The sequence below is a fragment of the Halichoeres trimaculatus genome, unplaced genomic scaffold, assembly GCF_033239565.1.
Source record: "Halichoeres trimaculatus isolate MK-OKI-2021-1 unplaced genomic scaffold, fHalTri1.1 fHalTri1_scaffold_8, whole genome shotgun sequence".
In the NCBI taxonomy this organism is placed as follows: Eukaryota; Metazoa; Chordata; class Actinopteri; order Labriformes; family Labridae; genus Halichoeres; species Halichoeres trimaculatus.
In genome coordinates, this window is record NW_027437186.1 from 32,791,182 (window position 1) to 32,809,286 (window position 18,105).

Sequence of the window (18,105 nt, forward strand, 5' to 3'; positions counted from 1 at the left end):
CTTAATTGTGACATAATCTGCACCTGCGTCTCTTTAATGGTACAGTTGGTTAACTGGCTGATTTTTAGCAGTCATGCATGCGGCCAACGCTGCAGCCAAACCGGCCGTTCCATAACAATACGTTGGACTCATGGTCGCGTTTGTTTAATGGCTGAACGTGCATACTGGCCCTGGTGTTTTAATGGTAGAATTTTCTGGATTGTTTTTAGAGGAACTGTAAGAACACATCTTGTAGAATAAGCAGGAGGAAAGGAGAGGTGGTGCAGCAGGACTGACAGGAGCTGTTTCATGGTCAGTGTTACACCGGATAAAACTCAGCAGCCCACTGCTGTGGATTAGCCTGTTTGGTTGTGACATGCTGTTGAAACATTAATGGCCATCAGTTGGGAAAGCAAAATGTGATTGGGCAAATTCCTGAAATATTTAAAGTGTGAGCCTGTTGGAGCTTTTACTGTTCGCGCCGCATGGCGTCAGGAACTGGAAGGAGAGGGTAAAAGCTGGTAATTGGCCTTGCGTTGTCATGCCATTCAGTCAGTAGCACTCAAGTCTCGCTGTTCTCTGCACCGCTGCAAACACAGGAGACTTTTAGTCATCTGATGACTTGACATCAAGGACAAGAAGGATTGTAAAACCTACTTTTCTTTTATACAGATGTAAAAAAAACTTGTTTTCTTTCACCTCTGTCATGGTACCAATCACAGAATAATCTAATAACACACATTTTTTTCTGTTCCACCAGTCGACACGACCCCCTTCTAATCCCTGGAAATGAAAATATTGAGAACATGGACATGAACGTGAAGAGGTATGACTCGACAGGGATGTTTCACTGGTGCCCATCAAAGGACATCGAAAAGGTCATCCTGGTGAGTGGGCCAAGAAATCTGAAGCTGCAGTCCCCTGATGTTTGTAGAAAATGCACACAGAAAAGGCAAAGTATGCTCGGGAGCATTCCCCTAAGTTTTATAGTTATACGCTCACATACTAATATGTATTGAATTTCTCTCAATGCCTCTCTGTTGTTTCAAGGTGAGTTTGTTGTTTATTTCATATATCCACTAAGGATTTATGAACAGCATTTTGACATTCCACGCATGGGTTTTTCTTGGGTGTTTTAACAAGAAAGCAGTTTGTAAGCATTTAGGTGTGTCGTTCGACAAACATGTAACACAAGAAACAGCCAGGTAGAGCTCCATTAAAGTAAATCTGTGGCTTCTCTGTGATGATGATTCCTTAAAACAGAACTTCAACCATCACTAGTTTGATCAGGATTGAACGTTTTTGCTCATGTCAGGCTGAGAAATAATCTTTTATTGGGCTGTGAGAAAAAAAATCATATCGTAGTATCAGGATTTTTTAAAAAATGATTTTAAATTGTAATTTTTTTTTTGTTCAAATTGAAGTCATTCAGTTTAGTCTTTGTTTACAAGCTGGGTTGAAAAAAAGTTGAGTTGTCAGATCCCCTGAATAAATCCTAATAACTGGGAAAATATGACTCCTGATATCGTCTGTACCAGGGGTAGGCAACCTTTTCCATGACTCGTGCCACTTGAAATACACCCATGCCCAAAGTGCCGATACTTACTTCCTTCATAAAATCATCAGCAGTTAATAGGAAGGTCTCCTTTATATATTCCCTGTCTCGCTATGCAGTGAGAAATGGTACAACTTCCCCCTGGTGCCTGGTTTTTAACAGGAAGTTTTGCATGTGTTGCTGTTTAGCATACTTTGCTAATGTTGTTTTCATGTCCCCAACTTAGCTACACAATTGATGCCCTACATACCACTCTTTCACAGCAAAGGGTGCTTATCACCCGATCTCTGTCAATCTCTGGAAATAAATCTGTACTCCCTACTTCCAACTATGTTGGAAAGAACGACTGGAACTTGGTTTGCTTGCCATGATAACACCACTAAATGGATGCGATTGCAAGCTAGCAGGCTGACCTCCCAAGAGATTTGCAGTAACGCACTTGCAAGACACATTCAAACACTTGTAACGTCATGATTTGAATTTATATTGAAAGTGATTTTTTACAATTATTTATAATGTGCTCATTTTCTTGAGAAGTGTTAAATAGAATACAATACAGTAGTTTTGTCATTTTTTTCATTTAGTCCTCTGCCTCCCTGTAATTAATATACCTCATGTGCCAGCTGTGGCACCAGTGCCCTAGGCTGCCTACCCCTGGTCTATAGACATCATCATCATCTTTCAACTTTTGCACTTGATCTGGCATTCAAGAATTGAACTAAAAGTCGGAAAAATCAGAAGTATTGAAGAGTCACAATTTAAATTGGATTGGAACTAAGGATGGGTACCAGATTAGGTACTTTTTTGGTACCGACCGAATTCCTTCTGTAGTACCGGGTAACGATTTGCTGAAAATCAAAAGGTACCACGTTAAGGTACCTAAACCCATCCTTGTGACCGAGATTGAAAAGAACAGTAGGTGATTTTCCATACTGGACATGAACATGTCATTGCAAGTTTATGTACTGAGAAATAAATATGTTAAAGTGAAAAGTGAAAAACGTGGAGATTTTATTATTTAGAAAATTTAATGTTTATAACCTTAGTAACACATCAATGTTCCGAAAGTTGATACAGTCGAATACTGATTGCCAGGTACTGGCCATCGTTACTGTACCGATTTAAATGTAAAAAGTACCCAACTCTAAGTGGAACCCCAAAAGTTGTTAAAGAATCAAATCAGTAGAAAAGCATATCGTCCCAGCCCTGATTTTTTAGACATGTTAATTAAAGGTGAGAAGCAACAATTTTAAAAAACAGGCATTTGCCGAACCTTTCGGCCTTTCTTGGAGTTGTCTCTGCGTCATACTTTTTGTTGTGTTGCATCTCGGGTAAACAAAGATGCACTTACAGACTCAAACAGGCCGACATCATAGAGGCATTTAGTTTATTTAACATAGACGCAAACTTGCACTCAATGCACATCAAGCCGCCGTGACAGGCGACAGATCTTAAAAGCGAGGCTTTGCATTCTTCTTTCTTCGCCATGAACTTCATAAAGCAGAGGAGCTTTTGTTTATTTATATCTCTGTGATTTTTGACAGGGCCCTCTTCATACATTCTCCATATGCCTGAAATCTTACAAACTGCATTCTCCAGTCTGATTGAACCTAAACACAATGAAGGGAGAGACCTCATGTTTTGTTCTTGTTACAGTGCTCTTTTTGACTAGTCCATAAACTGCTTATAAACAGAATAGTGGTTAACCAAAGTTGTGCTTATGTATGAATACAAAGGATACATTTTAATTTTATACTAATGAATAAATGAATCATCCTGTTAATTGGTTAACAAACTATTTAACACAGGTTTATAACAGTTTATCACTGAATTTGAGCCACAGTTTTAACCTCATGGACATTAACAGCTTCATTTCTTTTCTGTATATCTGTGTTTGTCACTACAGGTTCACATCTTCCTCCTCTTGCTATCAGCACTCTTTCTCATCCTTCTCTCTTTCTGCTCTTCCTCCTCTTTCCTGTGTCCCTCTTTTCTCTGCAGACCCGGAGTGAAGCCTCGATGACAGTCCTGAGCGGTCATGTAGTGGTCTGTATATTTGGGGATGTCACGTCCGCTTTAGTGGGGCTGCGAAACCTGGTGATGCCTTTAAGAGCCAGTAACTTCCATTACCATGAGCTAAAGCCTATAGTGTTTGTGGGCTCGCTGGATTATCTGCGAAGAGAGTGGGAAACGTTGCACAACTTCCCCAAGGTGTCCATATTACCCGTAAGTATCCCCGAGCACCAGACACATTTTTAGCAAGAGACCTATACGAATAAAAAAGACAGTGGCTACGTTTACATGCAGTCAATATTCAGGTTAAGGTCAATATTCCACTTTCTGAAATATTCAGAATAACCTGTTTCCATGCGTGAGCAAACAGGGTTATTCCTTTTTACGTGGTGTCTCGATCAAAACAGCAACACATACCATACTGTAAACAAAGTGCTGCACACATAGACAAAATAAAAAGATAAAAACATAAACATAAACCAAAACATACTTAAAACAATTCAAAGAAAATCAAAAGGGAATAAAATCGGGCAAAGAAACGTAGTCTCGCTGACTCTAAAAGCCAAAGACTAAAACTGAGTTTTAAAACACTTTTTATAAGTGGACAGTGGAGGGGCCTCTCTAATGCGTAAGGGAAGATAGTTCCACAATGATGGAGCATTAGAGAAAGCCCTGTCCCCTCTGAGCTTCTTCCTGGACCTCGGCACCTGCAGGAGCAGCTGGTCGGCTGACCTGAGGGACCGAGAGGGTGAGCAGGGGTGAAGAAGCTCAGAGAGGTAAGGCGGGGCAAGATGATTCAAACATTTAAAAACAACAACTAGAAAAGCACTCAGAGAGCTCAGACCTCCACCAAGCATATTGTGATTGTCACCAACACTTTAGTCCTACTTTAATGTTATACTCCCTTTCAGCAGACTGTCTGCTACAATTTGGTGTTAGTTGCAGGTTTGTGCAATAATTTGTTACCTGACAGTGTAGAAAACTATGATGACCCAGTACATCTTTCATATTCCAGATCTTAGTATCCAGAATGTTGTCAGGATCTGGATCGTACTTTTACATCTGTCAGAAGTTGTGGTGACCTTGTCTTGTATTGTTTTGCAAAGGAATCCGACCATTTATTGTGGAGTTATATACTCATATGGTGAAAATAGCCCTATCTCACAATGATAAAGAATCCTTAAAAAAAATATATATAATAATTTAATCGCTTCTTCCCTATCCCATTTTGAACATTTCCTGAAAATTTCATCCAGATCTGTTTGTTACTTTTTGAGTTATGTTGTTCACAGACAAACAGACAAACTTAAAATCAACTTTAAAAGTCACAGGCAGCCAGTGAAGTGATGCCAGTACCTCTCTTTTACGTACAACGTATGAACACATCTCAATACATGGAGAACATCATGACGCAATTTGCTTGGTTTCAGCTTCTTCCTACTGTATCCATAGCAACAGCAGCAACAACAACAGCAACAGTACAGTGGACTTCCTGCACTCAAAAGACCAAGATTCCTTACGAACAGAACACAAATCAATGTTAGAAAAGGAATAACCCAGGGAAGATTTTTAGGTTTTTAAAAACTGGAATATAAGAATATTCCTTTTTTGTTTTTTATTGTTGTTTATTGTTTACATGGCTGTGTGCAACTGGGTTACTGCTAAAATTCTGAATATGAAAGGGTTACTGACTGCATGTAAACGCAACTGTCGACATTTTAAGTTACACATGAGGGATCGTCAGTTTGATTCGATCACACGTTACTCAATTGAATGATCACTCTGTAACAGTGCAGTCAACACTCCCTCATACAGAGCAGGGACACATCCTGCATATCTAAAAAGGAGTTTATGTGTTACAGCTGCAGTGCCCATCACAGATGGCGTGCCTCGCTGCCTTAGAGCTTGTTAGGCCTGGCTTGACTGATGATCAGAGGAGAATCCCAAACACAGCCCTCAGCACAGGCTAGCCTTTAGATTAGTCCATGCTAGTGATTCTCCAATGCCCGCTTAGATCAGTGGAATGTCATAGCCTAGAAACAAGAATACTTGTTAACTAATTTCCCAAAGCTCCACTCCGCTCACTTCATGAATTTGTTTTTCTCTCCTATGTCTGTCTCTTGTCTGCATTTTGTGTTCTCTCTCTGTCTTGCTCTTTCTCTCTGTTCCCCTCACCCTGAAGGGTACACCATTAAGTCGCGCAGATTTAAGGGCTGTCAACATCAACCTCTGCGACATGTGCGTAATACTGTCAGCCAATCAGAACAATATCGAAGACGCCTCACTGCAGGATAAGGAATGCATCTTGGCATCACTCAACATCAAGTCTATGCAGTTTGATGACAGCATTGGGGTCTTACAGGCTAATTCCCAAGGTAAGGAGCCTCCTATTAGACTTCATGTGCTCTGCTGCCCAAAGGGGACAGGTTGTGGCGGGGAGGAAAGACAGCAGTCAAAGATGGAAGAATGCGAAGGGAAAAGATAGAGGAGGGAGAGTAAGTGGATGTAGTCTGTCAAGCACAGAGCCTGCTAAGTGCTCTTAGTTGAAATACCCTACAAGTTTCTTCCAAGTGACATCCTTAAACTGACTTTACTGTAACTCCTGAAGAAGTTCACTCAAAACACTGCGTTGATTGCCTCATCAAGCCTTTGAAGAGTGTTTACTCCACATAATTTCTGATGATTCCAGTCTTGTCCCTGGTAATTACATGCTGCTAAACCTCCTTGATAATATTTTTTAATGATGTAATCAACATGACTGTGTCATTTGATGTTGTTCCCCCTGATCTGGTGTCTGGCAGATCGTCTGGAACAGATTGTTGATGTTTGCAGACAAACACACGAACCTGGCATCCCATCAGGCCTCATCATCATTAAGCAGCAAGTACAAATCACCAGGCAGGCCAATTCAGCTGCTCCTCATTAGTCACAACAAAACAGTGACACATGCACACACACACACCTTTCTGTTTGAATGCATGTGCACACGCTCGGGCACTCTGCTCACACACAGGCGGCATTTTTTGCCACAGTTTTTCCTCAGGAATTCCTCAGTTTATGATTAGCCCTGGAGGCATGACATGCCTTGAGCACAGTACTATTTAGTGCCACCACAGTAGCTGTTGTAAATACAAATCAAAGTTGAAGGTCCAAGAGGCCATTTATTTTTTTAGAGCCCAGCACTTCCACATGTTTTAGTAGAATGCCAATGTTGTTATTTCAGCCGCCGTGAGTGAGTGATGTGCTGTCGATAGCGCTGCCACTGAGGAACAATACGCAGGGTAAATCTTAGAGCACGTTGCTCTTGGGAGCAGTACTCACAGAAAGCCACCTCAGTGAGGAAGCCCACTAGCCTACATCCTCTCTCAGGGTCGATGGATGAAGCCTATTGTCATCAATAATTGGGTCTTACATCAGGCGCCCATTTCAGAGATAAATACTTCACTTTAGAAAACACACACACACACACCACAGGGACAAGCAATCATGCATACACGAGGAAACACACGCACATATCCACACACTGCTGTTGTATCATAGGTATTGCTTTGGGGATTCCTTCCTCTTAGCACTGCTCCTGTACACACACTGTGTGTAGAATTTAAAACAAGAAGGTGCAAATGAATAAGTAAACATGTGCTTTCCTGTGGGAGAGCATCTCACAGCTGCTGGAGCATGTAGTCAACCACAGAGCAGAGCGGTGCCCGGGGGGCTACAGGGATAAGGGGGTTTGTAACCCAGATCTCACATGTCTATTGTACATTGTTGATGAATAAACAAGGTTGAAGCCTCACAGGGACAACAAACAGCAAGAAAAGTAGATACAGTTCGATTAGACGGGTTTTCAAACTTCTGGATTACAATTTTGAAAACAAAATTGTTGTGTTGATTGCCAGCACATGACTGAAGAGGTTTCAAAAAATGTTGGTAAACAAGTAGGTAAACAGAAAAGATAATGAAGGCGATAGAGTTAAGGCCTTTCCATGCCAACAGCAACCCAGGACGCAAACACAATCAATGTTGACGTTTTGGTATGTGACATGTCAACAACAAGCATTTTGATTGGTTGGATGTGTACGCGTTGCAAGTAAAACTTTGAAAATTGACCTCGGCAATATAACATTGTTGGTGTGAAAGCTTGCATCGAAAACAGTAGGTGTGAAAAAAATAACCTGCAAAATATTTGTGTGAAAAATATGCGTCTGGTGTGCAAAGGGCCTTAGGCAGGGTTGTAGTTTTTTTTAAGTATGTTCCATGTCTTTTTAAAAAAAATCTTTCTTGCAGAGCTATTTTAATGGTTACATGATATGTAGAGTAATTTTTTCATCATGAAATGATGTTTGTATACTTTTTTGGTTAGAGAAGTCAAAAAATTCCAACCAGCGTTAATGTGTTGTGTTACATAAAAAGTGTACAAGTGTTTGCACTTTACTATAGAGGACTCAATGACTGTAACTCTACTTAGTTTTTGATGAATTTTTCGAATTTTAAATGCAAAGAAATCATTTTACAAGGGTGGGCTGAAAAGTTTGATGCCTGACTAGAAAGGAGTTATGCTATAGTGATTGAACTTTTTTGACACTTATGGCATGGTTTATTTTCCAACACAGCTGATTTTTTCTTGCATTGTTGCCGTAGCAGGACGTCCAGACCTTGGGTCATCTCCCTACCCCTGTTGAATTCAGCTGCCCACTTTTCACAGTTGATAAAGCTGGAGCATCATCCCCTGATGTAGCAACAATGTCAGCGTGAATGTGCTTGGGGGGTTAACCCCTTTTTCTGCTAATAATTGATAACACCACAGTGCCAAATTTGATCCATATTCACCTGGTTCTACTTTTCAAAGTCCTCAAACACTACATCAGCATAGGTTAATCTAAAAATAAACTATGCTGTAAATGTCAGAATAGGTTGAATTTAATGCAGGCCAAGTTGTACCACTATGGCATAATGAACTTTTCAGCCCATCCTTGTATGTTTGAGTTAATATTTTGCCTCTCTTTGGCCTCATGAGACTCAAGCTTTTGTCTTGTGTGCATTTTTTTTTTTATAAAAGTATAAAAACAAAACTTGGTCTTTGTACAGGAAGTTTGGTTAGTTGTGTCAGGAGTTTGCTTTGAGTTATTTGTAATCAGTGTTATTGTACTTAAATACGCAGTTTTTTCACTGAAATGGGGATAATGTTGTGATAACAGGAAAAGATGTCAATATCAATGCACTTTGGTAGGCCACTGGCTGCTGTATAAATAAAGCCAACATTAACAGTAAAAAGGCGCAAACAATGAAAACAATTTAAAAAAAAGAGACAAAACTAATAAAAACATTAAAAGCATAAATCAACAATAGATAGACATAAAAAGACGCAATAAAAGTGCCTATGCTGTACCAAAAGCCAAAGTAAACAAGTGTCTTTAGAAGAGTTTTAAAAGTGCAGAGCCTATTTGCAGTCTGTACAGCTTAAGGTAATGTCTTCCACAGAGTGAGAGCCACAACTGCAAAAGCCCTGTCTCCTCTAGATAACATGGGCCGTGTCCCTAAATGTGTCTAATAAGTCAAAGTTTTATAAAATGAAGTATCATGGGTCTGTGAGGCAGAAATGTAATGTCCACTCATATGGACGCTGGGTCTTCAGAGGTTAAAGACATCAAAGAGTTAATCCAGCGTATCTCTTTGCAGTCTTCAGGCTCTCTGTCTGGAGTTCAATAGCTCACTTTGCGATTTCAGAGGCGTCTGTAACCTAACAGCTTCTGATAGCAGCACAGCAGCAGGCCTCGTGTATCCCTGTTCTCACCAACAACCCCTGTTTGCTGTACATCCAGCTCTTCCTCTGCGGCTCTGTACTGTCTTTGTGTTCTCTGTCATACAATAAGAGCAATGTTTCAGAGGCACTTTCCAAAAACTTGCTGTCACTCTCCAGCAGAGTACACATCACCCTTTATGGACATCGACAAAATGATGTTTGCACTGTCTGAGCTCATGCTCCTTGGTTGACTCAAAGTGTCAAACCTCAGCTATTTCCAAGTTCAGTAATTGGAATAACAAGAGTTATGATTACCCATGCTTCAGTTCAGTGTGTGCTTCCTGCTGTGCACTAAACTATTTGGTGTATTTTCTGTTGCAAAGAGCTGGGAGATCTCTTTTGTAATGTAAGCAGCTCATTGAGTGTCTTGACAGGGAAGGCACACACACGTACACATACATGGAGAATTTGCAATCCTTTTAAAACTTTGTGACCTGAATATATTCCCTGCATTATGTTTCCTTGGTGGTAGCACTATAAGCTGGCATTTTGCTGTAGTCAGCACTAAATGATGGATGTCAAAACACAGTTGATGCATTATGCATATAGCATTACAGATTTAAGGTGTTTACTTGTCACTTTGAGGAAATGCAAAAATGTGAAGTCATGTGAATTCTCACTCCTGTCACTTGCACTTGTATTTCATGGTTCTCAGCCACGCCACTTCAGATAAAAGGTTTTCCGGATTCACTTCACCAATTTTATTGTAACAAAATGAACAACATTTAAAATTTATGTCTGCCCGTTGATGGAGGGATGCGAATGCTAAATATGTCTTAGCTGACCTCTAAAAGCTCTGTATCCATACTGCAGTTTTTAGACAGGTGCCTGTTCACTTAGCTTTCTTCTGCATCTTCCTTTTTTCTGTCAATCCACACGTTTGAATGACACAGAGAGCAACACTACATCGTCATGCTGAGTGGGCTGACATACACTTTGTATAATGGTGGTGATACAGAGTTCCAGGTCACTTCCTCGTGTTTGTGCGACAGCTCTGATAAAACACACTGATGAGAAATGAACCGTTTGCTTCGACTGCATTTTTTTTAAGCCTTGAAAAAAGGGTTGTTGCACTTCTATACAAACCAAAACTCAGCCACAAAATTACAGAAATGCCTCTGAAGATTTCCAGTGGGAGTTAAAGGAACGAAACTGCAGAAAACAACACAGTGGTGGTTTGATCTGTATGCTCTGCTCTTAAACAGCATTTATATTTCTTATTTCTAGAATTTCCTCAAACTTTTATTGAAAGATATTTATATGGATCAGTGTCTGTTGTGTCAAGTTGGATGAACCAGATTTCTGTGTAAAACTGAAATTCTGTCATGATAGAAAAAAAAAAACACTAAGAAAATAGCAAGCTTAGCATGACACAACTTCTAACTGTTCTTTCTGTTGGTTATTAACAAAAGTTAATGGACAAATTGGCTAAAAAACATTAATAGATAAAAATCCTTCAATTTTAACCCTTTTCAACTTAACATTATGCTTAAGTTGAAATGTGATAGTTTTGTATAACTCAGCTTCCTGATACAATACAAAGTGCTGACTGATTTTTCATAGTTATGCACTTACTTTTTACAAGTACCTCACATGAGCCAACTCAAAAAAATGAAAAAAAATGTCCCTTTAAGAAGTCAAATGGACAAGAAAACTCAAAGACAACTTCGTTGGTTATAGACTTTTCCCTATAGATAAGTCAAAGACAGAGTGCTATATATTTTCTCTATTATTTTTAAAGGGGCTGTGAGAAATTTCTAAGTGATCTTGAAAAGTCTTCCTTCTATATGCCTGATAGTAATCCACACTTAAAAGTAAGATTATCAGCACCAATATAGGTTATTTCTAAATGCTACTTCTTAGCTTCCTGATTGAGCAGGACCAGATGCTGAAAAAGATTTCTGTGATTAATTTTGTAGTGATGGTGGACACAGGAGCCTAATTGTCAGACAGAAAACGGACAGAAAAGCAGAAGAAAGCTAAATTGGAGAGTGAGAGCACAAGCTAAAGGCTAAAACACGAACTAAGCTGTTTGTGCTAATGTCTATTCCAACCCACAGTTAGTAGTTTTTCTGCAGTGGTCTGTTCAAACTTAATAGTCTATCAATAAAATGAAGAGTGAGGTTACGTTAGCTCTGCTTGATGCCAAATATAGATAGCTACTTAGCTACTGTACAAACTGACAGTGTTTACTTGTTGTCACATTACAAACAGCAGCACTACATAGTTATAAATACCTTAACTCAGCCATTGTATCCAGTAAAAAGTTGTCTTGAAAAAAAATATATATATATTTTGATCCGATCTCCAAACATTTCCAAAACAAACACACGCCTTGTTAAATGACCTGTCTTCACGACAGTGTGTGTGAGACTCCAGGTCAAAAGGTGGCGATGCTGTCCAATCAAAACAGATCCTCCTTACAACATCTTCAAATTACTTCTTCATTGACAAATTTATTTTTGGGATAATGTAGTGTGTAGTTTGTGACAAGATGATGTTTTAAAACCTCTTTTTATTGTATTCTGCTCTTAACCCAGGATGTTTTAGGACAGAAATCAACTCATTCATGCCACCCAGTTATATTGTCTCTAATTTCTATAAATACTTGTGTCACGTTTAGGTTTCACGCCTCCTGGAATGGACAGGTCATCTCCAGACAGCAGCCCAGTACATGGCTTCGTGCGTCAGGCTTCCGTCACTACCGGATCCAACATCCCCATCATCACAGAACTAGGTAAACCTGTCTCCACCCACCCTTACTGCCATAGTGCATGCCATAACCAAACAACCCCAGAACAACTCATCAACTTGGGCTGCACAAGGGTGCAGTGTTGGCGCTGTTGCCTCACAGCAAGAAGGTTCCTGGCTTGAATCACTGCTGGGGCCTTTCTGTGTGGAGTTTGCATGTTCTCCCAGTGCAAGCATGGGTTCCCTCTGGGTACTCGGGCGTCCTACCACAGTCCAAAGACATGCTCTTTAGGTTGATTGGTCACTCCAAACTGCTGGTGTGAGTGTGTATAGTAGTTCGTCTCTGCCTGGCGATCTGTTTAGGGTGGGATCTGCCTCTTGCCCACTGATGTCTGGGATGGGTTGGATCAACTCAGTATGGATTTTTTAGAAACATTTAGCCAATGAAATTAAATCATCATGCTTTGACTAAAAGTTCAGACTTGTTGAAATTAAACAGACTTGTGGCTGAGAGTTGTGGGAATTTTGTTTCTGTTCATGGCAGCTTTGCCTGTCCCAGGTTTACTGGAAAAAAACTCAAATCTTCTCAAGTGTTTTTGTCTTATTTTCAGTAGAAAATGTCTTTTTAAAGTTGATATGAGCCACATTCACCTGCCCAGTCCAGAAAACATCTTATTTCTAGTTATTTAAGTACAAAAATGAGGCCTGAATTGCTTAAAAACAATTAAAAAAAAAAAATCTGCCTATGGAACAAGAGAAAAGTGACTTGTATTAAGACATTATTCTAGTTTTAAGCACATTTTTCCTGTTCCGTTGGCAGATTTTTTTTACTTGTCTCAAGCAATTCAGAGCTAATTTTTGTCTTCAAAGGGGCTGTGAGGAGTTTGAAACTTGATTGATCTGATCTTGATTGACAGATTGATCTGCACAGAGATTTCTGTTTTTCTCTGTAAACAAAATTCACAGCCTGAGCTAAAGGCTAATTAACATTTAGCTCAGACTGTATCACTCTATAACACAGGGGCTTAACTGTTAGTGATAATTTTCATTCCAACCCACAGTCAGCAGTTATTCTGCAGTGGTCTGTTCAAACTTGAGAGTTTATCAATAAAATGAAGAGTGAGGTTACGTTAGCTCTGCTTGGTAGATGGGTGGCAGGACATAACCAGGATTTACTGACGTTACGCATTACAGACATGTTTTAGAGCACCGGACTGTCAGCTGCGCTAAATATAAACAGCCACTAAACTACTTGCAAACTGACAGTGTTAACTTGTTGTCACGTTAGCCTACAGTTACGTTGGAGCTAACATATAGCCGGCTGCTACATTCTTTGCTTGGTGTCACATTTCAAACCTCAGCGCATTGTATTCAGTAAAAAGTTGTCTTAAGCAAAGAAAATTTGTTTATGGTCTGATCTTTATTTCATTCCAAAACAAACACACGCCTCTCTAAAAGTTATATATGACAGTGTGCAGAGACTCCGGGCCACAAGGTGGCGAGGGAGTGCAATTAAAACAGATCCTCCTCATTGCATCTTTAAATAACTTGAAACAAGACATTTTTCTGGCCAGTGTGGCTCACATTAAGTCTAAAATTTTTTTTTTTTTACTGAAAATAAGACAAAAACACTTGATTAGATTTCAGTTTTCTCCTCTCCTTATGTGTATTATTCCATCTGGCTAGCCTAATGAAGTGGTTATTACGTAAGCTGCTAGGACTGGGAAGTATCTCTGCTCTGAGGACAATGTTGACTATTGTAACCTGAGCATGTCAGACAGGCATTCTTAAGTCCACAGCTACATGTCCTGCAATTTGTCCATTAATGCACGAGAGAAACTCGGCCTGATGGAAAGGGTTAGAGAGGGAGAAAAAGAAAGAGAGTGAAAAGGTAGAGAGGAAAAAACTGCCTTGGTTGCAAAATGGGTCCATTTATTAATAACAATGGCAGTGGCTGTATTCCCACTGGTGGTGGGGACTCATGAAACTTTCAGATCTCTGAGGGGGCTTCTAAAGCAGCAAAGACCAGCTACTCTGTCTCCCCTGACCCAATTAGGGAGCAGTGGAGCATGAGGCCAGCTAAGAACAAGCCAGAAAGAGAAAGGAGTTACCTAATGTTACATGTAACCGCGCCAGCCATTACCTGCAGAGAAGCTCTCCCATTAGACCGCCGGCTGCATACGTAATGATCAAAACTAGACGCTACCCATGTTGAAGTCGTCAGTTGTTGTCTTTGACTCTGCACTAGGAGCTCTTATGTTTCCACAGCTTGTTTGTGGCTAATGAATTTCACAGCTACAGCAGCGCAAGATGTGATAACATTGTTGGTCAGGAAATGAAGAACATCCAGTGGAAATAATGGCAGCATGTCTCACTGGTACCTTTCCCAGTGCTGTAATTGCGTTTGCATATCTTCAGCCTGCAGAGCCAGATTCAGATTAGAGTCAAGTTGAAGCATAAACATGCTTAATCTGAGTTGCATGATCAATTTTGTTAGCCTAGCATTCAGAGTAGGTGTGTGTATGGAAAAAGCCTTGTTAATCCCATTCACTGTTTCACACTAAAGAATTCATTGTTGTTGTTGTTGTGGTCCAGGGCTGTGACAGCTTTGGCTTTGTATCCACCATGAATGTCTTGGAATAACTCTGGAGTTGACACAAGTGCTCTGAAACAGAGAAATGCCTTTATTGCAGTCTTTGAAACTGTTTCAATAACGACACCATTTCTCCCCCTCCCTGCATTGTCTCATCACCATTAGCTAAACCTGGCAAACTACTGCCATTGGTTTCACTTAGTCAGGAAAAAAAAAGTGGAACCAACATACAAATGATAACAGAGCTGGGTAAGCCGAGCCTTTGTCCTCTGCTGCCATTTGTTCCTTCGCTCCGCCGCTCTGCTCCTCATCAGCTTGTCTTGATTTATCTGGCTGCAGTCAAGGCCCTCGCTGCTCCCATGGCTTCACTTTGAACACATTTTTATTCTTCGTTCTGGTTGAAATTGACTGTCTTGTTTTTGGCCCCTTTTTTTAATGATTTTTTTTTCTTTTTGGGGCATTTTTTTTTCCACTTGCGTTTGCCGAGCATCACTTGGCTTTTGATCATGCTCAGTCTGTCCTTGTGGCTGTTTTCATAGCAACACCCCCTGCCTCTCACCCCCCCTTCTTTCTTCAAGCACGTACACACACACACACACCATACACACACACACACACGCAGTTCACTCCTTTGGCCCGGGCCTGTTTGCATCAGCCTCTTGTCTCTTTGACTGACATTTCTGTTCCACAGAGCACAGGATGCCTGGGAAGAAATCAGATATCAAAACAAAAAAAAAAACTCAAGATCAAACCATCTTTTAAGCTGTTTATTTATTTTTAAAATTTATTTTCCAGTTTCTTTTTTATCTCCTCCAGACCATATCTCTGAGGCTCAGATATCGAAGGAGTCAAACAAAAACTTGTATGATGCTTCTTTTTCAAGTAATGCTGGTTCACAGACCTTCCACTGCCCACCGCTGCTAGGAATCTAATTCAAGGAAAATATACACACAATACAACTTTAACCATGCATGAGAGAGGAAACAAGAGTCCTGTTATTTTAGGGGTGATATCCATCAAACTGTGCCATTCAGCTAATTTAGGAAGAGGACTCGTCGTTAATGAAGAGTTAAGAAAGCTTTTTATTATCACCTGGCTTTAATTTGACTTTCAGACCACAGGTAAATATTTCTCTGAAGGTGATAATGTGACATATTTGTCCAGGAAAGCTCTGAAAAACCAAGCATGATTTTATAAGTGCATGATTTTTTAATGTGACATAGAAGCCATTGTTGAAGTCTCATTACTTATTTATTTTACTGTACGCATCAAAATAAGATCCAAACACAATTTTTCTTACTATATAGGGATCAACAGCCAGCGTCCCTCGACTAAGACTCTGCTGTTTGTGGTTTTGTATCTTACAAGATATACTGTATTTTTTTATATAGTGCATAATTTATTTGACGGTTTCATCTGATGTATTCAAGCAAAGTATTTTGATGTGTGATTCAGAATTTGGGGACTTCTACAATGGTTATCACTGTGTGTGCAGAATGATCTTGAATATTATTCACTTCAAGTTGTTTGTTTAAATGTTTGAGATGCACCCTGCATGAGATATGTATAGAGGTTTTTATTGTTATAAATAAGCAAAATCACTTTTTAAGAAGTTGATATACTCTTTTCACCATCCATACAATTATACTGTACATGATCAGAAAACATCAAAAACAGGAAGCACTTAAGAGTTTCAAATTAAAAGAAAGATTATCTGTTGATTGTATTTAGGAAAAAAAAGTTACTGCTAAATGTTCCTGTTTCGATATCAGGGGGACTGTACATTTTGAGATTGTATGGGAAAATATAATGTAATGTAAAACTGATGTTACATTATATTGCAAAAAAACAAGTCCTGGATCAGTACCTTTATATCTGAGACTGTTTTATTCAGTTTTCGATTTTGGTGCCAGTGTGTGTGTGTGTGAGTTTGTGTGTGTGTGTGTATGTGTGATTAGCTAATGCGTCTTCACAGTACCAGTCCCTAACTCCCACTCTCCCCTCTCCCAGTGAACGACTCAAACGTTCAGTTCCTGGACCAAGATGACGATGACGACCCAGACACGGAGCTGTACCTCACTCAGCCCTTCGCCTGCGGCACCGCCTTCGCTGTCAGTGTGCTCGACTCTCTGATGAGCGCGGTGAGTTCCCAAACGCCCCGGCTGTACTGTAGTGTTTTTCCAAATAGCTTTCCAAAATCCTCTGTTTAAAAAAAAAAATCAACTTTTTGGATTTACTTACTGTTCAGTGTTTACAGAGCGATATTCAGATGTTTAAAAAGAGAAAGAAAAGAGAGCTTTCACACCAAATATCTGGAGATGTTGTGCCACTGGTTTACACTTGCGCATTGTGGCACAGCGAGAACTTTACGGTGAATCTGACTCCAATGAGTGGCCTCAGAAATTCTCTGACTTCTTCTGCTTTTTTGATGTTCACAGAACGTCATCGGTGCATTTTTGTTACCTTTTATTGAAGAAGTATTTCCATAATAATCATTACTATTTGAGTACTCTTACAAGGATAGTAGCTGAGAGCCTCATGATAAAAAATGCACAGAAAACAAATTGAGAATCAAACGAAACAAAGTTTTTTAACTTTAAGATGGAAAGCAGCATCCAATTATTAATTCATGAATAAATTCAGTTTAACTTCAAAGTAAAAATTCAAGTAAAAAATAAACAGACTGCATTAAAATGCACCACCTGCTTTGTAAAATAAATTATAAGATTTATTTTTCAGTTCAAGTTTTAAAAATGAAAGAGTGAAATCTCAGACTGGGATTTTTGGTTCATAAAATCTGCTGCAGACAGACAGAGGTTTATAAATCAAACAGCACAGTACATCATTCACACCTGGCTGCTCCTCTAACACTGAAAATAGGAAAATTTTTGGCATCTTTAGCTTGATGTTTTGAACTCAAACAGCCGTATTAGATTTTTTTAACAAGGTGAGTGTAAAGGGTTGTTTTAATGGCAGTGTCACAGCCATGGCTGTAAAAGGCCAGAGAAACGCTCTTTCATCTTCTGACAGTGTCATTGCTGCACTAGAGATAAGATAAAGGAGGAGGGTTGAAAAAGAAACCCCCCTCTACACCTCATTTTTCCTCTCCCCTCCTCTTATGACCGACTGCGGTTTTCCCCTTTGGTGCTGTGACGGCTTAATTCCAGCAGCCCTCTCGGTGAGTGAGAGGTTAGAGGGGCGTGCAGAGCGGAGCTGAGCAGGGAGTAGAGCAGGCGTCAGCTGTAGTCTGGCACTGGTCAGAGGTGAAGCCGGCTAATGGACAGTGCTCATCCATCATGAGGCTCCGCAGGCCTGTCAGGGGCCCGGGGAGAGGAGCTGCCACTCTGGCCCGGCTGCCGAGTGACATCGGCTGTCTTCACACGCAGCAAAAGCAGGTCCTGATCGGCTTGAAGGACAAGAGAACCTGACACCCGCAGAGAGCAGTCAAATCGTTGTTTCAGAAGAGAGGCGGAC

At 40.1% G+C, this 18,105-nt stretch overlaps 1 protein-coding gene across 20 annotated transcripts in view; it reads left to right on the plus strand.

Moving 5' to 3' along the window:
- The window catches only part of kcnma1a (potassium large conductance calcium-activated channel, subfamily M, alpha member 1a), a 220,216-nt gene that overhangs the window by 187,820 nt on the left and 14,291 nt on the right, over positions 1-18,105 (plus strand). For 10 of the 20 annotated variants that reach the window (XM_074675289.1, XM_074675283.1, XM_074675285.1 and 7 more), the window contains 6 exons: positions 740-866; positions 3,536-3,760; positions 5,730-5,922; positions 11,971-12,084; positions 14,797-14,880; positions 16,642-16,772. In XM_074675289.1, the coding sequence (XP_074531390.1) occupies positions 740-866; positions 3,536-3,760; positions 5,730-5,922; positions 11,971-12,084; positions 14,797-14,880; positions 16,642-16,772 (874 nt within the window). The remainder of the gene's footprint in view (positions 1-739; positions 867-3,535; positions 3,761-5,729; positions 5,923-11,970; positions 12,085-14,796; positions 14,881-16,641; positions 16,773-18,105) is intronic. The other 10 variants (XM_074675293.1, XM_074675296.1, XM_074675288.1 and 7 more) reach the window with 1 other exon arrangement.